Source organism: Martes martes (assembly GCF_963455335.1).
Source record: "Martes martes genome assembly, chromosome: 3".
NCBI classification, from domain to species: Eukaryota; Metazoa; Chordata; class Mammalia; order Carnivora; family Mustelidae; genus Martes; species Martes martes.
Genome location: NC_137890.1, coordinates 140220162 through 140244889, shown reverse-complemented (window position 1 = coordinate 140244889; position 24728 = coordinate 140220162). Strand labels below are relative to the sequence as shown.

The window sequence follows — 24728 nt, the reverse complement described above, 5'->3', positions numbered from 1 at the left end:
CTTTTTTGGAGACAATATTTGCCTGCTATCTACAAAAACTGAAAATGCACATACCCTTTGATTCAAAGACTCTATCTCTACAATTTTATACATAGATAGCCATACTCATAGAAGGATATGAATAAAATATGTAACATCTGTTTACTGCAGGACTGTTTGTGATAGCAAAGAATGGGGAAACAGCGCAAAGAGTCATCAAAAAAGACTGAATGTAGAGCCGTACACGTTGCATCACTCAGTAGTCAGCTGTTAAATGCATAAGGTTGATTTTTAAGTGCAGATACACTAGGACATTCAAGATAAATTAAGTGGAAAAAAGCAGGCTGAATAGGATGTACAATATAAATCCATTTATTTTAGAAATGAAAAAGGATATATGTAATTCAACATATTACACATGTGTATGAACATATATGTTGTATCATATATGTATATGAGTGTGTGTACACATTTCTGTATTTACAAAAACTGTTAATAATGATGCCACTCATGAGAGTGTTTTATTTTAAAGTGAGTGAGAATGAGTATTTTATTGTAAAGCATTCTGTTCTATGAGTTTTTGTTGTGGGTGTCTGTTTTACAATAAAAACAAAGCAGCAACAAAGAAGTCAATATTATGATGGTATTTACAATAAAGGCAAATAAGTCAAGCTTTTCCTCTAGGAAAAAATATATAAAGGAAGTTAAAATCCCATTAGTTTTTAAGTCTATTTGTATTATTAAACCTTTATTTCATATATATACACTTGTGACCATAAGACACCAACACATGTACTGATGTATATTCAGATAGCCTTAAGAGGATTCACATTTGTAACTAGTAACTCATAACAGAACTATTTTATTTTAGTCAGCTTTCTCTGTGTCTGGCATAGCATGGGAACTTCATGTTGATAATTTATGTGTAGTTTTGAGTTACAATATATTTGAGGTTATTATAAGCACTTTGTGCTTGATAAGTAACACTTTCTAGTGATCTTAAAATAAATATTTTTTGATTTAAATCTATTAGTTGGCCATTTTGAAAATACATGTGATGTATCCAGACTACAGAAGAACCCAAACTAAAAAGACTGGGGTTACTTACCAGTAATTGGAGTTCTCTGACTGAAAATTTACTCCAGAGTTCCACATATTTTGGAGTTATTCCCTTGTACCACCTCAAGGAATCGGGAGCTGTTAAAAGGAGAATTTCCAGAATGTTGGCACAACCTTAAGGCATGTGCCAAGTGCTGGTTGATTCCCTTTCTGTGCAAGCCTTAAAAGCTTATCCCCCACCTTTGTAGTTCTAAACACACAGGGTATGATGTGTTTATGAGTATGGCTCTCGAAAGGAGCTTACCTAATCAAAGAACTCCAGTTACCAGTGGGATTCCTTATTTTCTCATTTTTATTCTAACAGAAATATCTACTTTTTAGAAAGTGAGAGCAGTATCAATCATTCTTAAGTCAAAAACATAAGAGATACACAGACTTTTTTAGTATGATTATTACAGTGTTGTATATATTATATTTCTTACCTTGAGCTTGCAATTTTCTTAGCAATTTGGCATCTGTGTTATCTAGAAACTCAGCACTTCCCACATTTGGAGGTCGACCCTTCCGACGTCTCATCCTAGAATCCTCTCTTGCTCGCTGTCTATCTGGATTTGGTGGTCTTCCTCTACGGCCTTCCATTGCCCTGATACGGGGAATGACATCCTCTTCTTTCAAAAGACACCACTGCATTCCCTTTTAATTAACATTTTATAGAAACAATATATTAAAAACAAAATAAACATAAGAGATCAACAGATCAGAAACTTCTAGGTCAATCTCTGGTATTCTTACTTTAATGACTTCAACTTTAAATACATAGAGAGATCTGTATCTATAAACATATATTTATAAACATATATATCTATAAACACATAGAGATATATCAATCACCATTTCTGAACTATAATGACCATAAAGTTGGCAGATATTTGAAAATATTAGTTTTGTGATGACACCTATATAGATTGTTTTCATGTGTTATCAGTTCAACCAATCATGAAGCTATCCAAGTAACAGAAGGAAGTTTATCTTTATAGAAATAGTATAGCTAATAAATCAAGGAGGAATGTAAAAGTTAGAATATCAACATCGTGCAATACCTGATGAATTCATCGATCTAAGACTTGAACGTGAATGGCTGGCAATCACCAGAAACAGAGACAAATAGACATCAGCCTCCTGATGGAGGTTACTCCATCACCTATAAATTAATATGCCCCCCCCAAATAAATCAAGTCTAGGTTTGATCAAGTCTGGGCCTATTTACTATAACTTTACAGGAAAAATAGAATAAGAAGTGTATGCTAAACCACACAGCAAAATCCAGTCTGTGGGAAATTCTACAAATTACCCAGTTTCTTCAATAAGTAAATTTTAAGAAGTTAAAAAAAAAAAAGCAACTATAAGATTTAAGGAGTCTTAATAGATGTATCAAATACATTTTATCTAGATATTGATTCAAATAAACTTCAGATAATTATGATAATTAAGGAACAATTGAAACTGTGAACAATGCCTAACATTTGATGATATCCAGCAATTATCATTTTGAAGTGTGATAATGGTACTCTTGTAGTAAACAAGAGTCCTTATCTTCTAGAGATACACACTGAAAAACTTACAGATGACATAAAATGTTTAGATTTGCTTCAGCAAATTATGGAAAAGTAGAAGTAGTTGGAGGCATAAAACAATTGGGCACATGATAATTTCTAAAGATGATGATGGGGTACATGGTATATATTAAATATTTCAGATATCTCATTGTAAATCCCCCAAAAGGAACACATACAACAGCATAACACTAGTGCATTATAGGAATAATCCTGGTTGGTGCATAGATACAATCCACATCTGGTTTTTATTATCCACCATATGTCCGTCAAAACAAATACACTGTTATATAACCTTATCTATTGTCCTTAGTAATATGTTCAGATATAAGAAAAGCATCCTTTTAAAATAACCCTTCTAAAATAATTGTTTTATTATTTCTTACTTCCTTTTTTAAGAGATAATTCCTTCAGTGTGAAGGTTAAGGATTTTTAAAATATGCTTTTTTCTCAAAAGAATCTTAAACTAGGAATTTAGCTTGAACTACTCACTGTAGGCAAGTCTGCAACCAAAAACAATAGAAAGCCCTTGAGTTACATTTTATGCCATGATTCCTAATCTGGGGCCAAGAGACTATGAATATCTCATTCAATGGGTAGTAAAAATACAAATACTACTCGTGCTACCGTAATGGATGATAGTTACTTCCCACATTCCAAGCACTGTGTTTGTTCCAGGCATTTTCAATACATTATATACTTTAATCTTCTCAACAGCTCTAACCAGTAAGGTGAGTTTTATTGTTCCTACATGAATTTAGACCCAGTAAGATTAAATAATTTCCTGGAGGTAGAGCGGCAACAAGGAACAGAACTGTATTTCAAAACTGGGACTAACTCTACAACTTGTGCTCTTAACCACTACATGTACTTAATTGATGTTATCAAGATGTTTTTGTACTTCGTAATTGACTGATCACACTATTTCAGCCATGAAAGCATGGCCAAGATTATGTCACAGCAGGACTGTGTCAAAAAACTAGTGCAAATAGTCCATATTTTTGTTTAAAATATCTATATAATTTTTCTCAGTAATTCTCCTGTGAAAATAATTTTAAAAGTTAATTCTGAAGAAAGTAACATTTTTTCCTGAGATTTCAAATGAAGTCAATAGGAACAATGTTTCTAAAAACTGCATTTTTATGCCACAATCTACTAAGAAGGAAGCCATCAAAACAATTTTATGTCCACCAGTATGGGAAGCTTTTGATTAGTTTAGGTTTTCATTTTTTCTATTATGCTCTTAGGCACCACGGCAGCATGCATCACATAAATTGAAAAATATAAAAGTGACATTCGTGACACTTGGAGTAGAAGAGAGAGACTAATAAAAGAGTCTGTAGAGGAATCTGCATTCAGTTTTTAAAGTATCTTATTAATAATAAAGTCAACTGTAGCCAAGATTTAAAGGGCTTTATCAATTTATCTTTTTTATCCAGTTACAATTTTTACATAGTTATGTTTTACTTGGCTAGGTAAATATACCTGTGTCAAAAGAGGAATAGATTATGTTGGTGCCCAAAATTTACCAGACAAATATAGTGACATTATCATTTACATTTTTGCTCTTGGCACTTATAAAGTAAATACTTGCCAAGGGACCTGCATATATTGTGCTACATATATAGTCTTCTGACTCCTGGATTTTAGAAAATGAGAAATGGAACTGTTAGGAAAATCTGAAGCTTAAATTACAGCTTTAATTCACTGAGTACTCAAAATAATTGTGAAGGGGGAAAAAAGGAGTTTTCTCAATAAGATTTTCCTCAGAAAAAGCAAGTACAATTTATATCACCTGATTTATATGCTATAAGCTTTTTTGTCAAGAAATAAGAAATTATGCATCAAAAGAGAATTAGCTTATTATTTTTTCTTAATTTCTAAGACTAAGAGCGTAAACAGTTCCCTGAAAATAATCTTTCTTAACAAAGATTTAAAAGATGTGGTCAAAAAGAAAATAATTATCAACATGATGGACACGGTGACAGATCAGGTCTACTTTATCATTATAACTCTGCTTTCAAGAGTTAATAATTTCAATCTTTAGCAATAACACCTTCATTTCTATATATACTACAGAGACAAGAAAAAAGATTTATGTTTTATTTCAGAAGACTGAACAAAATAATTAAGATGAGTAAATAAGTACACCATACAATATACAGTGCAATGCATTATAAAAGTGCCATGTAAGACTGTCATGTATTATAAAAAGTTTCCACTACTTAAACATTTGTTGAGACACCTACTTTGTACAAGGCACAGAAGTGTCTAAAGGTAAATGAGAATCTTTTCCCCAAAAGGACCAACATTTTTAACTTAGGATCTCACACTACTCCAATGCAAGGACCACATGCTGAGTAGTAAAACATTTGAAAAAGTTTAGAGGTTGGGACAAAAAATTGTCTGAATTGTCCACCTATAAAATAATGATGGTCTGAATTAGGGCTTAAGAATTAGAGCTGGAAAGAAATGTGACTATATTGGCCCTTAGGAGGGAGAAGTACCTGGATGTAAAAGAGAAAAGTCTGAATGGAAACCAGAAAGGTGATTAAAGTAGTGAGGTTTTCTTCTCAACCAAAGCGAAGACACAGGATGGAAAAATACTGAGAAAACCTACAGATAAAATTTATTTCTCTTAGTTATTTTATACCTTAAACACTAAATACAACTTAAAAAACCATTTATCTCAAATGAGTAAGTTTAAAATATTTTCTATATTCAGAAATTAAAAAATGATATGAACTGTAATTTAAATATGACTTTGTATTTCCATATTTCTATTTTTTTAAGGATTTTATTTATTTATTTGGCACAGAGAGAGAGAGAGCGAGAGAGAGCAAGGACAAGCAGGGGGAGTGGTAGGCAGGGGAGAAGCAGGCTCCTTTGTGAGCAAGGAGCCCAGTGTGGGGCTCCATCCCAGGACCCTGTGATCATGACCTGAGCAGAAGGCAGATGCTTAACCAACTGAGAAACCCAGGTGCCCCCCAACATTTCTGTTACTCTTCATAAAAGATACTCTAAAGTACAGTTGGACGTCTCATGAGCAATTGGTCTGTTTTCACTTTATCTTATAGACACTGAATTGTCTACCCAGGATCCTATACTTTCCTGACGGCTAAGTTCATCTGTGGTTTGCCAGCAACATGTTCAGGTTTTAATGAAATGCACTCTCAAGTCTTATTCTTGCTTCAATTGGATATAATAACTTGTCCTTATTTTCCTTTTGTTGATTCCATTTTGTTTGATTTTATATACCTACATGCTAATTAATTTGGGGGGTAAAGAGTGTATAAGTAAAAGAAATAAACCAGTCCACCAAAAGTCAATTCACTGAGTAATCTATTTGTCAAGTTACTGAGTTTTTGTTTTTGTTTTTTAAGTTGAGTATCACCAACACTTTGCTGCAGTAATTTCAGCACGGATTTGCAGTCCTGGGCCATTAAGTGTTCAATTCCCATGTTAACACTTGAGATGTCTAATACTTTTCCAATGCTCAATGTTATATAAGTGAATGGAGCAACTTTACTCGTATTTTTCTGGAATATGACCTGTTTCTCTATCCCAGTCCTTGCCTCTGGTAGTATAATAGCTGAGGTGACTATTTTAAATCTGGATTAAGGTATTTGGTCTGAAAATTTTAGTTGTTTTTTTTTTAATCATTTGGTGAATTATCATTTACCCAACTGATTTCTGGGTAAGTAATTTTCAGTAAATGTAACCACAGCTCAAGTAAACAAAACAGATTTTTTTCACTACCTTTTCTTTGTAAGTATACTTTCTGAATCCTTTACTTCCTAAAAATTAGTTAATTAAAAAGCTTTTCAAATGTCTTACATAAAAGGGAACTGATCTTAAAGACATCCTTTGATTTCTATCCTTCACATTACATTAGGAAATTAAGGCCTAGAAAAGGAGGCCTCAGTTTTTCAAAGTAACATAGGATGCCGAATTACCCTGTTATGAGTCTAACTGTTAGGAGAGGGTAGACTCTAACTGAGTCTACCCTGTTAGGAGACTTAGGGCACAAGCAAATTGAGGGCATCAAATATTTTTGACAGAACTTCCCATTTTAAGAAAAATGCTAATGTTAATATCATGAGAAAAATCAAATTTTGTTGAATTTTCTTACACCTATTTCATAATTTAGCATTCTGTCTACTTTTAGCTACTTTACAGTGCCAGAGATAGGTAGTGGGAGCTTCACGTACCACAAACTTTACAGCATTAGGGATTCTTAATCTACTGTAATCATATAGTTTATTAATATCATTTACTGAATAACATTTCAAAGATATGAAAGAGTAAGATTATCTATGCTGGGGAGATGGGTGTTACCTACTAAAAACCATTGAGAAATATGTGGTTTGATACAATTATTCCACAATGCTGGCCATGCTTTCTAATTACTCACAGTAGGTTACCCTCTAAGAGCAATGATCCTCAAATACCTCTTAAGCTCTACACTTGGGATTCATACAGTTGGCCTCCTTGTAGAGGTCCTTGCCTAGCCATCAAAAATCCTACCTGGTAAATTAGTGACATAAATTTTCAGTATTTTAGATTTCTGGTACTGATCTGTCATGTTCTCAGCGTCCATATATGCCCACAGCTATGTTGCATTAGGTGTGACAGTTAACAGCAGAGTTGAATTAGAACCCTGGTTATTGACTCCCAATCTTTTGTTCTTTACTTATATGAAATAATTAGCAGCATTACAATCTTGCCAGAGACTGAGTGTTGTCTGCTTTGTTGTGAAGTCTCCTTATATTCCTTACTAACAAAATCCTGATTTTTGCTGGACAGCATTGTGCTCAGCGTTTTTATCTTCTCAAAGCCAGTGACCATAACTTCTATGTCTTTTGTACTCTTCAGTTTCTCTACAAACACTAGTTTTGTTTTGTTTCTTCAAAGCCAGGATTTCATTTCTGTAGTTTTTGAAATGTGTTCACAGTTTTCTTTATGGAAAATGCCTTTAGGGAAAATTTATCTGGAAGAAAAATGCCTGGCACATTAAGTATTTGCCACAAATATTTATTGATTAAATGACTAAGAAAAAAGGCTCTTTATAGTAAGAACCTTAAATATTTTTCTTTTCTCCTGCCCTTACACCATTAAAGAGAAAAAAAATCTTTTTAAAAAATACATATCTCGAATAGAAAAGGCAGCATTTCCTAAGTCACTTTTAACTTGTTCCTTCTTTGCTTCTTTCCTTTTCTTTGTTTTTCTATCCTGAATACAGTAAACATTCATTAATCTATGCTAATGAACTTACTGGTTGCAAAAATAAACTTAATTATTACATTTATGCTTAAATGTTTTCTACAATTCACAAAAATACTTTCAAAGTAGACAATCATATATTTCAAAATAATCTGTATCATTAATAATTTGTCTTGAAGCCTTCATATATTCCTAATAAAAGTGTGGAAAACTTTTTACCTAAATACCTTATTTAGGTAAATAAAAATAATCTTATTTTATATTTACCAAAATATGTTGAGCTCATCCTAACTGTCTATTATCCTGATACCCAAAACCAAAATAAAATGAAAACGATAAATATTAGCTTCAGCAAGTTCTTTATAATGTGATAAAGCAGAACTCCGTAAGAAATCTATTTACCTTATCCTCTTTTCAAAGGCGTTTCACTGGCTAAAATAGTTAACAGAATTTCATTACAAGGTAGCCAGCCAGTTAAAGCATGGCCTTATAAGAGGGTTCATTTTGTTCCATGAAGCCTATTATCCCTAAAATCATTGTTTTCACAGAAGCCTGCAGGAAGTGATTGGCATATAAGTATCAGAAGACACTGACAAATAGCTGAGTCTACAAATCTCTTACCACATTTTGTAGCCTGAGATAAATAACACTGATAATGAATAGATCAAAGGTTCCCCCCTCCATTTCTTGTGTCAACTCTATTTACTTTAAGCAAAGGCTTTTCTTTATTACTTTGTAAAAGCAATCATTAGATTGTTGTCCTTTAATGATGAACTTAGTTAAATTTCAATAAACATAAGTGCTCATACTTATTGTATTATGTGCACATTTTCAGATGTTTTCAATATTTTTCAGATGTTTGCTCTTAGCAAATATAGTATGCATATATAGATAGTCTATCTTAGCTCAGAAATACCTTGAGTGCCAAATAACTTAAAATAACCATGGTTCTCCACAGCAGACTAGAATTATCCTCTAGTAGAAATTATCATTTCTTAAATTTTATTTGTAAAATATAGAGCTTTGCAATACCACTGCTGAAATTTTTGAAATACCTTGAACTAAATCAGAACTTACAGAATATTGGTTATTTTTGATAACTTTACAAGAAAAAAGAAAAATATGACAGAGAAAATACATTTTCCAGGGGGCACCTGGGTGGCTCAGTTGTTAAGTGCCTGACTTCAGCTCAGGCTGTGGTCCCAGGGTCCCAGGATCCAGCCCTGCATTGGGTTCCCCGATCAGTGGGAAGCCTGCTCTTCCCTCTCCCATTCTCCCTGCTTGTGTTCCCTCTCTCGCTGTCTCTCTCTCCATCAAATAAATAAATAACATCTTAAAAAGAAAAAAGAAAATTAAAAAAAAAGAAAATATATTTTCCAATGCAAATGGTTTATTAGTAAAGTGACTAAGAATCATAACAAATCTGCAAATATAGCATTGCACTTGCTATCAAACACCCAAAATAGGTAAACGAAGCCTGGAAAATTGTAGCAATAATATTCAAAATCATCATGTAAAACCTCCATGCATTTGGAAAACTGAATGCTTAGCTTATTAGAAAGGGTAGAAGAATATATTTTTTAATAGAAAATTGTTTTTCACATTGTATGTAATACAAGCAAATTTTAGAAAATGTAAAACTTACAAGAAGTAGGAAGAAAAAAAAATGATCTACTATACCACCAACCATTACATCTATCATTTTAAAGTTCCGACACATTTCCTCCGAATCCTTCAATATACAGTTTTGTTTTTCATTATCTACACAGTCATCATTCCCTTTCCACAACTTGTATAAAGGCAGACATATTGTAAAAACACACAGATCACTTCTGCATAGTATCAGTGGCTTAGCCAAACTATATTTCACATCTTCCACAAAATTTAGGGTAATCAAATTATCACACACCATAGTTACTCTAACAAAAATATATAATCTTTGTTCATTTTCATAGAAAATTATCACAAAATTATATACATTTCTAATTAACTATATGCTTATATATATTCATCATACAATATATGGAAATGTATATGGTTTTATAATTATACATACTATATACATTTCTCACTAATTAACTGAACTTTTTTTGGATTACTTACCTTTAATTGTTGTTCTCTCAAAGTATCCTGAAACGAATCCAACTTACTAATTTTTTTAACTGACAGAAGTGCTCTCAAAATTGCTAATATTTTCCCTTAGCAGTCTGCCGAAATGCTGGCAGCTTAACATATTCTGAATTTAGTAATTCATCATATTTCCTTGATGAATTGATCTCTCAACAAAGCAATACACATTTGGAAAACACTGATTATGTTTAATAAAAAGTGAATGGATGTCAAAGAACATTTTAGTCTGCCTAATGAGGCTTTATAGATTAAGTCTAATTATCACTGATATAAAACTAAAAATCCTTTATGTATTGAACAGCAATTAGCTTTCCTCTCAGAACAAAAATCTATTCAACTTAAAAACATAAGGATATCTTTGGCACAAATAAGACAAGTCAGGATTTATACCATGAGCCAAAAGATTAAAAAATGTTGGAATTTTTAAATAAAATTACTATTATCTTCTAACTTTTTTATGTTACAAAACTGATCCAGTATATATGGAAGTGGGTATAATAACAAATTCTGAGGATCTGTTTGACAACAGATTTAGTCTACGTTTAAAAATTTTTTTACAAATAAATCATTAAAAAAATGTTTTTTCAAAGGTTGTATTTATTTATTAAGAGACAGAGACTGAGAGCAAAAGAACATCAATGGGGAGAGAGGCAGATGGAGAGGGAGAAACAAACTCCTTGTTGAGCGGGGAGCCTGATGTGGACTCAATCCCAGGACCCTGGGATCATGACCTGAGCTGAAGGCAGACGCTTAACCGACTGAGCTACCCAGGTGCCTTAAACATTTTTTTAAGTTTAAAAAATAAACAGAGAAAAATCCTAGAAAATATTTTAATAAAGAAACTGAGCCTCCGAGAAATATATTTTAGCATTTTAGAATTACCAGGAAAGAAACAAGTGGAACTGGACATAACTTGTTCCTTAAAAAGTCATGGATAATAATGAAAATGGGTTATATGGTGAAGGTAAAAGAACAATTAGAAACCCAAAATTCTAGTTATGTCTCTGCCTGGTTGAGACTGTGTGATCTTGGAAAATTCCCTTAATGTTGGAGGTCTCAAAAAAAAAACAAACCTCCTGCAGAATTAGGAAGGCCTTTTTTTATTTCTCTAACTATAAAATTAGAGGGTAAGATAAGATGGAAGAACCTGCCGATTCAAACTAGAAAATATTTATTACAGAAAACATTTCTTTCTATGCATTATAATAGGCCAAAAGAAAGAAAGATCCAGTCAAGAAAGAAAATATCAACTTCAGTTGGCTGAGCAATTTAATCTTTTGAAGTATGTTCAAGCATATGATCGCATTTTAACCTTACCATAATCCTATGAGGCAAAAGTAAAATTATTATAGTCTTTACTTTGCGGACAAGGAAACTGAGGAAAAAAGAGGCATTATTTTGATGTGTGAACTCACGAAGTCTATTTCATAGATTAACAACAATCTAGGTCTCCTCACTCCTTAACTAGGTCCTCTTTCAATGGAGCTGATAAAGTTAAAGGGAATAATAAGCATATGCAGCTGAATCCAAGTAAGAAACAAAAGCAAAATCCTATAGGAAACACACAGGAAATCAAATGTCTCTGGTGGGTTCATTGTGCTGATTGGTAAGGTTGTGTACTTAACCCATAGGCAAAAAGGGAGTTGTGGTGATATTTTCAGAAATCTATACAATTAACTCAAAAATTCAATTTCTGTAAAAAGCAGAAATTTCACTCACCTAATATTAAGGAAACTTCCCTCACTCCAAATTACCAAACTTGTGACAATGGATCATGTAGCATGGCATAATCAGATGGACAAGTTCCTTCCATAAAACTAAGGCATATTTATTCCCCTTTGGACTGACTTCTAACAACATATTTTTACTATTCAAATAAATTTACCTTTAAATTAGTTTACCTTTCAGGGAACTAATGTTTTCCTATATTTCACGGGAACATGCAGATACTTTTATACCTGTATAAACTGTAAAATTGTTGACAAAATAAATAAATAGGAAAATATTGACCTTAAAAAACTTGACAAAGACATCTATTATGTCAAAGCTCCTTGTTACTGGAATATAGTAAATTGAGGCCTTGGTGAGTGTTAACCACAAAGTTATATGTATAGCTATACGAATTAACTAACAAAAGGCAATGCTTCAGAGTGTAGTGAAATTTACTTCATTTAGGTTATGGTACTACTTTTTGGTTTAAAGACTATACTTTTTAAAAAGTGGATACCTGCGGTCCATCTCTGGCTTCATAGAAGTCACCCACTCTTATTTTTGCACTGAAGCTGAAATTGTCCCTTGAGATATCCATTATTCCATTTCTGCTGAGATACTGAAAAAATCACATATTTTTCCACTTCAGGTTTTAATAATTACAACCCAGCTTTGATGTAGAGCTTTCTTCAGGACACTAACGTTTTGCATATTCTATCAAGGGGCTATGGATTTAGAGAAGATCAATTTAAGTTAAGTACATTTAGTCCCATACAAGAGAATATTTTGTATCAAGGAACTTTATCTGAGAAAGGAGAGCACCTTTTTTCCACAAACATGCTTAATAGGCACCAAATGTATATTATTTGGTGAAAAGTATGTACCTTTATTACTTCAGGGTATTGCCTAAGTTTCTTTCCACATGGAGCATAATATGCTACTTCTCCTTGAAGGCGCCCTCCAAAGTTTCTTATTCTTGTCTCTCTTTGCCAGCTACACATAACAGAAATAAGGGTTATAACATATTTAGTTTTAAGAAAGCTTTAAAAAAGTTAAGAACACATGCTTTTTAGACAACATAAAAAATACAAGTAAAACAAATATAAATCCCTAATCATACAGCTCAGATACATTTATCATTTAAGTTATTTAGATTTTTAGTTACGTGATTCCACTAAAAATTAATCAGACTAAAGTTACAAATATTAAACTCCGTTACATTTCTTAGAAATCGTTAACTGGTATTACTTTGGGTATTCGGAAAAATTCAGTAGCAGGTGTCAATGTGTAATGATTTTTACATCTGAAAAGCTTTAGGTGAAAAGAGTACCATAAACCTGGCTCTCTGGCCCTTGAGGATTATCTACTTCGAGCGTAAAACTTCTCAGTTCCAATTAGACCATTTTAGCCACACGCTGCTCAAGTCCCCCAGTTTTGCCCACTGTGGCTTTTGCTGTCCTTTAATTCTATCTTTGCAAAAACCTCTCATACTCTTAACTGTGTCTCTGCCCTCCCCTCTGCCAAATGATTTTCTCTTGCTATTTTTTTTTTTCCAGTCGTGGTCCCACTGGTTGCCTGATCCCATCCCAGCTCTGCTATACCTAAACGCTGCAGTTAGCCTTAATTTCAGTTTTCTGATATGTCAACTTCTTTGCCCTTTGCTCTAGCTCTTCTGCTCTAATAAATACTATGCAGTATATTCAATTCTTTCATGAATAGCAGAGTGTGAGATATAGTGAGAAATCAAACATACATAAATATGTGGCAGCAAAGCAAAAAGAGAAGTCTTATTTTGCATACCCATATTCCAAAGGAATACGCAGTTCACGCTCATCTGTTACTCTTCTTCTTTTGGAAGTGCCTTCAAGAAAATTCAGCCAGTTAACATAAAAGATTAGTTTATATAGATGACAATTTTTCGATAGTTTTGAAACTTTTCTTTAACACGTCTTAATAACTTGAATTACTTAAGGTATTTCTGCAATTCATAGGTTACTTTTAGATGATGTGCAACAAAACACACTGTACAGAGGATTTTATTTTTCTCTCTTCTTTGGTCTACATGACAGAATAATTGGTCTTTCTAAAGAAAATACAGTGGAAGGTAAAAATACATAGCTTTCCTCTCAATTTGTATTTAAAGAAATAGTTAAAGAAGGAGGAGGAAAATTGTAGATAGAGGTTTCAGAAAACTAGGTACGGTTGTTTTCTTTGAGAATATGAGTTTTAAGATGCTGAAAAATTTCAACAGCTGGCTCACACACTTAAAAATAATATAACTTCTATGTTCATACAAATCTATAGTCAAAACTACTACTAGATCTTTTAACCGAAAGTACAAAAGAATAGGAATATGATCATACGTAAAATTCTTCGTAGACAACAGCCAAGTTTCACAAATGCAAATGTGTGCTTCTTAAATTAGTAGAATATCATACTGGTCTGTGGCAAATGAAAGCAAAACTAGACATTTCTAAGAAAAGAGTGAAATAAGTAAAGCAACATGATATTGTCCTATATACCTCTATATTTTCTTAGCTATTGAAACAGAAACAAAAAGTCCTTTTGGAATATTAATGTAAAAACTTTTAATGAAGACCTCTAAAAGTTTATAAAAGGTCAAATAGAAAAAAAAAGATGTGGCATGTTAATGAAATAATAATGCTACTCGCTAACTCAAATGACCTTTGGCTATGTGTTGGGCAGATATGCAACTGTATCTTAAGTAACCAAGGGAGCTCACTTTTATAAAGTACAAAAAGCTCAACTGTTAGTCAAATTCTAAATTCTAGAGGCATAAACTGAACACAAAAGGAGGAAAATATTCCAAATCAAGAGCTGTCTGTCACCAACCAGGTTCTTAAACTGAAAGCACAGAATAAAAATGGTAATGGGTCATACCCTTGGAAAATACATGCTGACCTTTCTTAGCCAACCTTGAATCTAGCTGTAACACTTGATTTCAATGAGGTCATCCCCAGAACACTGTATAAATAAGAATTCTTGCTATGGTCTGACTTCTACTTTACAATAATAAAAATAAAGTGTAGGTACCAGAGTGTGGACTTGAAGTAAGTGTGGAAGAAGGTGTGCCAAGAAAAGCAGGTGACTGGGACTCAGAACATAAGGCAGCAGGAGCAGAGCCTGGGGCTTTTGCTATGTGGAGGTTACGAGGTGTTGAGTGAGCTGTGAGACTGATGGAAGGGCTTTTGACAGAGGAAGTTGTTTTATTCAGTTTCATTGAAGTTTTCTCTCCTTCAGTATCACTATCTGATTCATCTTGGTCTTTATCATCATCATCATCTTCTTCTGATCCTTCTGTATCTGATTCTGAATTACTATCTGATTCTGGGAAGTAAAAGAAGCATTTGTATATTATAACTAGATAATCACCAACATTTGCAGTTTGTATCTAAATGGAATAGTTTAGGAATCAGCATCTGTGATTGAACTCAACTGAGCGACTTTCCTGAAGAGTTCATGTAAAAATTACTATCTAACAAGCTATCTGAATACAGTGTATGCAGACTACAAATTCTCAGAATCCTTTGTTAAAAGTATCGGTTTTACTCAACACTTTAATCATAAACCAGTTCTTCTCACATGACACTATTCACATGACGAGTCCTGCTTAGTGGTTTCAAAATCATTCTTAATTTAATAGAGAAACTAAGGTATAGAGGGAATAGAATTGATTCTTCAAATTAATAGATTCCTATAGCTTAAGAAGTATACTAGGTTCAGTATGAGGAAGAAAAGGCTGGAACTACCATCATTCTTTCATGTGGGCTTTGAGGTAAAAGAAAACAATTTTTGGAGAGATTCTTGGCTTTTCTGGCTGTATTTTATTCAGGTGCAAGACCTCATCAGGCTTTTTAGGCTTCACAAAGACCAGGTTGCAGAAATTATTATGTGGGATCATTTACTGTTTTAACAATTTAAGTTTGGTCTAGGAATGTAGTCCTATAAATGCATCTCTTCCTATAGATGGGCATTATTTATTCCTGGATTAAACTCGATAAACACAGGCCTGATACTTGCAATGTATTTTAAAGGTTCTCAGAATAACAATTTTTGTGGAATCACGTTTTGTGTATTATCATCTCCTATGTTGAAATTTGTTACAAAAATTGCCTTTGAAAGTTATTAATAACGATATACATACTTGATCATGCAAAGTTGTATTTTGGGGAATCCCAAGAAAAATATTATCAGGAAAATTTGTTCTTACCCCCCTGAGCAAGTAGGTTGTTTCTACGTTAGACACTTTAAATTGTATAACTGACTGTATTTTCCTATTCATATTGACAGCTAGAAAATTTACCACTGGACTTGTGGCTGACCATAACAAATCCAAATATTTTTATAATATGTATTCACCTTTGTATATAAAATTTAAGTTATCTTATATTTTATGCTTTCAGTCTTCTGTAGAACAATGAGAAGAGTTAAGGGGAAGAAAAACAGAAAGAAATTTAAAAAAACAAGCAAAACAAGAAAGCAAATTGAAATAAAATCAAGGAGCTCTCTACTTGTTATTAAATAAATTCTGTGTTGCTAATGGACATTCATAGCGATTTAGGATTTTGGTGCTTTCTAAATGACTGACTACAAATTTACCTCCTTCATTCAAAACATCTACTGACACATTTAAATAAGTAGCAGAAGAGATGAAAAAGAAAGGACAAATGAATGGTCATGAATTAAATGAAAATTAAGCAAATTTGTGAAGTTCATTATTAATTTATGCATCATCTATATTCATTTAAAGTTTTTATTTGTTTAATGTTAAATGAATAACAAAGCTGAGAATTTAACTCAGGATTTCCAATTTCAATCACTCCAATATTTTACCAGCTCACTATGGACAGGCTCATAGCTGTGTGAAACACAGGGAATGACAATGACTACAAGTCTGTGAACTAAGAACCTCCTTTAACTGTTTTGGTCCACATAGCATTTAGATAAATACTTCAAATTTAAAAATAGAAAATAACCTGATTGGCTGTCATCAGATTCATCATCTTCATCATCTTCCTCATCTTCTTCCTCGTCATCTTCTTCTTCATCCTCGTTTGAATCTTCAGAATCTTTACTACTGGGAATGTCTGAATCTGTTCCCCTAAACTGTTCCACTAGAGATTTTGCAGGGTGAGGGTGAAGCTGTGTTTTTACTGTGTTTACATTATTGCTAACCACTTTTTCCTTCCCTTGAGGATGCACCATGGGAGAGGCGGAGGGTATCACAGTTGTCTGATTGCCAGCGGTCCTTCTCCCGGTTGTGCTCAAATTTACAGGTGAGGAAAAAGGAGAGCTACTTGCAGTAGCAATGTTTTCATTAATCTTACTCTGCATTTTAGTTTTGGTAGTAAGTGCTAGAGGAGCTTCTTGAATGACACTTTGAATAACTCCATTTGGTTGGTGATTACCTAAAAGTGCATTTGTCAAGAATGGATTAGGGTGGTTGTTTTCTACTGTTTGTTTTGGATGTGCTGGTGAACTAGAGGTTGCTTTTGGATTTGACAAAGCTGCAATAACCTTCTTCAAGCTCTTGGATGACTCTTGTTTCTTTAACTGCACTGGGAATGTCTGTTTATATTGTTCCTGTTGAAAGATAAGTTAAAAAACAAAACAACAATGTGCCATAAAAACAAAGACTACTTTTATTTGCATTCTATATCTGACAACAGCTGCTCATATACAAATTTTTTTTTAAGATTTTATTTATTCATTTGACAGATAGAGATCACAAGTAGGCAGAGAGGCAGGCAGAGAGAGAGGAGGAAGCAGACTCCCCGCTGAGCAGAGAGCCCGATGCGGGGCTTGATCCCAGCACCCTGAGATCATGACCAGAGCCGAAGGCAGAGGCTTTAACCACTGAGCCACCCAGGTGCCCCTCATATACAAATTTAAATCACAATATGCACGTGCTTAAAATTAGTGGCAGTAATGACTAGTTGGTTGCTGAATCTTGGCTAGACATATGTTTAAAATTCAATTGGCCTTTCTCCCCTCAGAACATAGGTTTCTTGAGTGCCCCTCTCTCATTATTATTGCTCCCATTGTCTCAATAACCTAAATTTGAAACTCGAAAAACATCTTTTACTTTTCTCTCTTCCAAGTCAGCCATATCCCTATCTCATTAAAACATTATGCAAACTTAAGCCAACCCATCCGTTCTTCCCACATAAATCCCAATATATGCTATATGCCAATGCCAATTTTATCTCAATTTAAAGCCTTTACTTTGTTATATGAGCTCCTTGGTTAAAAGCTTTAGTGTTTCCTCTCTCATTAGCAACTTTATAAAGCCTAAATACTTAATTCTGATACTCAAATGACTTTTCAAGTAGGCACTAATACAACTTTCTAGTCAAACGGGACTATTTTGCCATGCCCTGTGTATGTCATACTTTCACTACCTCCACATTTTGCTATAATAATTTTCTCTGTGTAAAACGTCCTCTTCTTGGGGCGCCTGGGTGGCTCTGTGGGTTAAAGCCTCTGCCTTCGGCTCGGGTCATGATCCCAGGGTCCTGGGATTGAGCCCCACATCGGGCTCTCTGCTCAGCGGGGAGCCTGCTTCCCCCTTCCTTTCTCTGCCTACTTGTGATCTCTCTCAAATAAATAAATAAAATCTTTTTTTTAAAAAAATTACTGATTAAAACGTCCTCCTCTTACAAATCTCAAGCTGATGAAATCTTATTCCTTCTTCAAAATTCCACCCAATAAGCCTTCCATGTTTGTTCCAGCCAGAAGCACTCGTTGTCTCTATCCTTTGAACTCCTTTACCTCCTATTTGTTAGCCGGTATTATCTACAGCATATATGATATAAAGCTGTTGGGACTTCTGGCTCAACATTCTGTGGGACCTACCTTAGAGTGCCTTTAGCACATTAGCAGTGAAAAATGTGTAATAAAACAGTTTAGAAAAATTATTCTTTTTTGGGAAAAAACTGACTTGTAAGCCATTAAGCCATAAAACTTACATCTCTACATAAGAAACAAAAAATTATTTGGTTCTCAGAATATTCTTGAAAAGAATAAAATCATATGAACCTTATTAAATATATATAATTAATATATAAAAACTTGAGCAGAATTATTAAAATATTTTAAGTTACTAGAAATACAACTGAATTTCAGAAGGAAAAATCTGTAATGAAAATGGTTGCCTTAAAATTAAAATCAACAGTGCTATCAGCATGGAGCAGGGCTCTTAACACTCTAGTAGGCAGAAATTTGTGGTAGGCACTTCAGAAGTATACATGCAGATGGAATGCAATATAGAATTATGTATTAAATCTTTTACAGTAGCAGTACTAATAAGCAGTATGCAATTCCTATATAAACTGCTTTATCTTATTTAACATCTTTAGTGTATCACTTCACTTTGTAAACAAAGACTATCACATAATAACTCATACCTAAGGCAATGCTTCACAGAAAGAAAGTGCTTAATTAGTATTTATTCAGTGAATAAAATATGGAAACTGATGCTAAATAATTGTGTTTACCTTTTAAAAAGAATTTTAAGGCAAAATTCTTATATAAAATACATTAACATACTTAATTTTACTTAATATTTATATAACAGAAATATTGTATATTATATATAAGTAAATATATAATGCACTTACTTCATATTTAATATATACTGATTTAAGCTTTCAGCAGAAAAATTTAGCATATTTTCATTTCTTAGAACAAAATTATGACATATAATCATTTTGTACTCTTTTTTTATAGGTAATAAATTTTCCTTCTAAATACATAGGATCTAAACAAGCATGAAAACAAAACCTTGCACTTTAGTTTTATATTTTAATTTTCTGAAATTGTTTCTCACTCCATAATTCTAAAGACTCACTTTCCATATATTGACACCTGAAGATTTTCAAAAATAACCAAAGATCAAGAGTAGTAGTAGTTACTCTTTTAAAGCAAATATGTTGTGCTTTTTGATATTGGGGTGGAACATTAAAAGGAGGAAGGAAGAAAATTGAGAACTGCACAGCAGCAAATGCCTTGCTGTTCTTAGATAGCCCCTTGGATGACAGGAGTATGTGAAGACAGGTTTGAAACAATCCCCTACCTCCAAGTCCTTCTTCCCCCAGCCCTTACCTGAGTCTCTGCAGTCCACAAAAAAAAAAAAATCCTCTAGGTAAAATTTGATAAAGAAAATTCACTACTGGTATATAAATCCAATTAATGTATATTGATTTGAATTAAACGTCTATAGTATAAGTGTATGGAAAAAACCAATGATTAGATAATACTAAAAAAAATCACAGACTAGTTGAGGATGCAGATACATGGAAGGCTAACATGAAATAGAGACTATCATAAGAATAAAGCAAAATTCTATATGTTATCTGTCATATAAAGAAAGCCGATTAAGAAAAATATTTATAAAATACACTTTTAACTCAATACTAGGTACCCTGAAAAGTAGATTAAGTCATTTAGAGTTGAGTCTAATGTGAAGATCCATTCAATAAAATATTTCCCATGAACTACCATCATCACTTCAGAAAAACAAAATTATTTCATCTTAATCATAGGCTTTGATATAAGGATGACCTTTGTTTAAAATCCTTCTGCTCTTTACTTGTTCTGTGATGTTAGCAAGTGACTTAATCTCTCCAAATCTTAGTTTCTTTACCTCGCACAATTTTGGAAGAATTACATAAATTCATATGTGTAGGAAGTCTAGGTTGGTTACATTTATTAAGCAAGTGTTTAATAAGTGACTTTCTAATAGGCAGTCATATAAAATTCTTCATATAAGAAACATTTAAGAAACTCTCTAAAAATTGAGAAACCTTTCAAAATGCAGTAACTCATGATACACTCTATAATTTATCTTAAAATGGGATACGCATTAATAAAAATTTAAAGTAACGCAAACAATGTAATTTTTAGTTTGCATAATTTACTCATGGAGAGTCAATAATAATACCTCCTTATGATTGAGCAGTGCATTATAAGTTATCATATGCATATGCATACTATTGGTCATTCCATTTATTTATTTTTTACCTTATGTTTTTATTAATGTGTATCCCAAATAATGTATATTATTTGTTTCAGGGGTACAGGTCTGTGATTCATCAGCCTTACACAATTCACAGAGCTCACCATAGCACATACCCTCCCCAATGTCCAAGACCCAGCTGGTCATTCCATTTAGATCAGGGATTCTCAAATCTGGCTAAACATTTGGAAGCTTCTGATATATGCAATTACCTAGTCTTAACACAAGATATCCTGATTTCATCGGTTCTGAGGTGTTATTCTTTTTTTTTTAAGTTTTCCAAGTAATTCTAATGTATACTTGGGTTTGAGGACGATTCATTTAGATTCTCAAAAAAGCCATACTTATTCAAGTCTTTTTTACTTTGACCCTGTTCTTAAATTCTTCACAGCAAAATAAGAATTAATAGACAAGGACACTGTAACATTTTTTTAGAAAGAAAGGCAGCATATCATACAAGGATTCTAGTGCTACTCTGCCCAAATGTGAATTCTAACTCTATCACTAACTAGCAGTGTGATCTTGGGGGAATGATTTAAACTATATGAATGTCAATTTGATTGCCTGTAAATGGGCATTATAATATTAGTAGTAGGTACTAAATATTATACCTGGGGGAAAAAATGACATAACTGTGTTGCCAAAAATATAATAAGCAGATATATATGTAAATATAAAATCAGAGAAATCTAGTTTTCTGATGTGCAAATTCTATTCCTGGTAGCTAATGAAGTATGGAAATAAGAGTAGAATTTAATTTAAACTTGTATATTGTAAGACTATATAAGAGCTCTTTCTCTAATAATAAAATTCTTCTATAAATAATCTTTCACTCACCCGTTTGGATCGCATTTCACTGGTCAAAGGACTAGATTCTTCAGAGGTATTTTTATTCCCTGCTTTAAGTGCATCGGGAGAAGGAACTATGAGTTTCATGTAAGTTTCCTTTTTGGCTTGATTTACCAAAGATAAAGGTTTCACATTGGACACCAATCCCGTAGACTGTATTACACTTGTGTGTTTGTTCACAGATTCCTCCTTTGCCTGAGAGCTTTGGAAAATAAATGGAAGCTGCTGTGACAAAACCTGAGGCTGCTTCTGCTGGGATTGGAATGATGAGTGAGTCTGGGATTCAGACACAAGAGGTAATGGCTGGTGTATTCTTTTTTCCTGGGCTTTTTCAGTTGCTTTCTGTCCATCTGCTTTTGGGTCTGAAATACCATGTAATAGCACCTGTAAATAAAAATAAGAAGGCGACTTCTCAATATCTATTAAAACAAAGAATACCAAGCAGTAAAACTTGGGAGAAAAAAGGGTACTCTAAAAAGTGCTAATGATTTATAATAGTTATATAAAGCTCACTAGAAAGTATACCAAATGTCCCTTTAAAAATGTTTCTCCATCTCCTTTCTTGTGCAAATGTTAAGAACTAAAGACATGATTAACTTTAAACTTTATAGACTTTGAGAGTCAAGATAAACCAGTTAATTCCTGAATAGGAAGACTATGTGGATACTGCCAATAAATTTTTTATACCTGGTTGTTACTTTTATGTTGTGCTTCACTCTCTGAATCAGAATCATCATCTTCACTTTCTTCAATACTTTGATCTTCTTCTTCGTCTTCCTCTAGATCATCTGAATCACTACTACTAATGCCTTCACTTGAGGTGTCTGATGACGTGCCCGAATCACTATCACTGTTGCTAGAACTTTCCATAGTTTTCTTCCTTGGTTTCTGGATAAAGACAAGTTTTTAGCAAGACTTTATTTTTGGAAAAATTCAAAGTTCAGTAAGAACTTTAAGATCAAGTAAGTTTTAATTTTCAAGTGATATTTCCATCTCAAAATGTCATTTTAGAAAAAAGAGAAAAGTCACATGTTGTACGGGTAATTATTCAACAAACAGATCCAATTAACTTATATGATAGGAATTCTCCAATAAAAAGTACAGGCTCTGTTATGTACAGAACATTAGAAACATTGATATAGTATATATGTAGATCTATTCATGTAACTTCCATGCTTCAAAATATATGGCAGACTAAAAAGAGCAATTTACGAAATGATAATTCCAGTTATGATAGCAGTTATAGATACTGAAGTTCTATATTTAACTTTAGTCTTCTTTTTTATGTGGATAGTGACTCAATAACCAAATATTTACATATAACATACTAAACACACCTTCTAGGTGCTGAACAACAATGATATCTAAGACAGAGTCCTTGCCTTCAAGAAACTTACACTCTAATGCAGGTGGTGGTAGAGTAGACAAATGACTAATATGAAAGCAAATAATTTCATATGTAATAAGTACTGGAGAGAAGATAAAATAAGTAGCAAAAGACTTAAGGGCTGCTTTAGCAATGAATTTAATTTTTTTATATTTTACTTCAGGAAAGATAGAAAATATGATAAAGAAAGATATTAATTTCTGCAATATTTAAGGCTCTACAGGAAAAAGAAAATCCAAAATTGGTAGAAAGTGACACTGGGTCACATAAAAATAAACTTTTGTGTTTAAAGAACAGACAGTAGTAGCGGTGGCTGTGTGGTTCAGTCAGTCAAGCCTCCAAATCTTGATTTTGGGTCAGGTCATGATCTCGGGGTCATGAGATCAAACCCTGAGCACAGCTCCTCACTTAGTGGAAAGTCTGCTTGAGATTCTTTCTCCCTCTGCCTCCGCTCCCTTCTAACTACATAAATAAATCATAAAAAAAAATTAGACCATGGTAGTGGATAAAAAGGAGGAAAAATCATTAGATGAATTATGACTAAATAAATATATAACAATGGCAAAGTTAAAACTCTGCCAATAGGAAGACTAAAAAGGAGAAATACTGACATGATGGAGCAATAAGATTGAGTATAATCCAAAGTTACATAGGAACATTTCAATAGGATTCACTGAGAGATAAAATAAAGAACAAAATATAGAAAAAGCAGCAATAAATTACAAAATCAATGAGTTACAAAAGTTATGGTCTTAACAGAAATATGGCCTGTCATGACTAATGAGTTGGGGCATGAAAGCCGTTAATACACTTCTACAAAAAGAAGCCAACTTGAAGTGATAGTTATTGATTTCAAATTAGGACTCTTTCCTTTGTGTTTTCTGAAGTTTGATTTAAATGAAATGAAATGCATATGAGTGAAGAGAATCAGTCCTGTTATATTCTCCTTGCAATGGTAACCTGTGTTAACTGTTTCAAACTAGCAACCATAATGTTTCCTCCGGATACACACCCTTCAATAAGCAGGACTAAAAGTAACCATCATTCCTGGAATTGTGTTTTTTTCCCTCACAGTAAAGCAGAGTGATGAGAAATTGACCTGGAATAGTGTGGGTATCACAGGATGAAAAAGACCAAAGTAGAGATTAAAGAGAAACAATAGTAACAATATACTATTACTATAATAACAAAATACTAACAATATAATAACATTAATCCTACCATTTATTTGGCAGAGAAAAATCTCCTTCATTGTAACCAAAATCTGTTGCGGGTTTCTAAGCATGTATAGCAAGATTATGAAAATCATGAAGAGTCTAAATAGAAGTTAGCACTTTGGGTTTTAATAGAGGTTAATAGAGGAGTGGAACTTTTTCAAAGTTGAACAGTTGTGTTTTTTGTTTTTTTTTTTTCCCTTCAACAGGCTGTGTGTGTATTTTTGTCTGTGATGTACTTTAATTTAAATATCTACCTTTATTGTAAATATGCATGCATTGTATATGAGGGAATTCACATTAATCATTGATTTTCAATGTATACTACTAAGATAGCAACCCCCAGGAGGAATTATCAAAACTAAATGAAGAACATTTTTTCAAACTACTCATAAAAAGGGTTACCTAAGCAATCAATGTTTTAATTTAAAAAGATTTTAAGGGGCACCTGAGTGGCTCAATTGGTTAAGCATCTACTTGTGATTTCAGCTCAGGAGGTAATCTCATGGGTCATGGGAATGAGCCCC

At 33.0% G+C, this 24728-nt stretch overlaps 1 protein-coding gene across 1 annotated transcript in view; it reads right to left on the bottom strand.

Moving 5' to 3' along the window:
- The window catches only part of BAZ2B (bromodomain adjacent to zinc finger domain 2B), a 426011-nt gene that overhangs the window by 82060 nt on the left and 319223 nt on the right, over positions 1 to 24728 (bottom strand). The window contains exons 9-16 of the mRNA XM_080798618.1: positions 22288 to 22488; positions 21589 to 21984; positions 16712 to 17318; positions 14769 to 15062; positions 13515 to 13575; positions 12599 to 12707; positions 12232 to 12333; positions 1521 to 1731 (exon numbers count right to left, since the gene is read on the bottom strand). Of these exons, the coding sequence (XP_080654744.1) occupies positions 1521 to 1731; positions 12232 to 12333; positions 12599 to 12707; positions 13515 to 13575; positions 14769 to 15062; positions 16712 to 17318; positions 21589 to 21984; positions 22288 to 22488 (1981 nt within the window). The remainder of the gene's footprint in view (positions 1 to 1520; positions 1732 to 12231; positions 12334 to 12598; positions 12708 to 13514; positions 13576 to 14768; positions 15063 to 16711; positions 17319 to 21588; positions 21985 to 22287; positions 22489 to 24728) is intronic.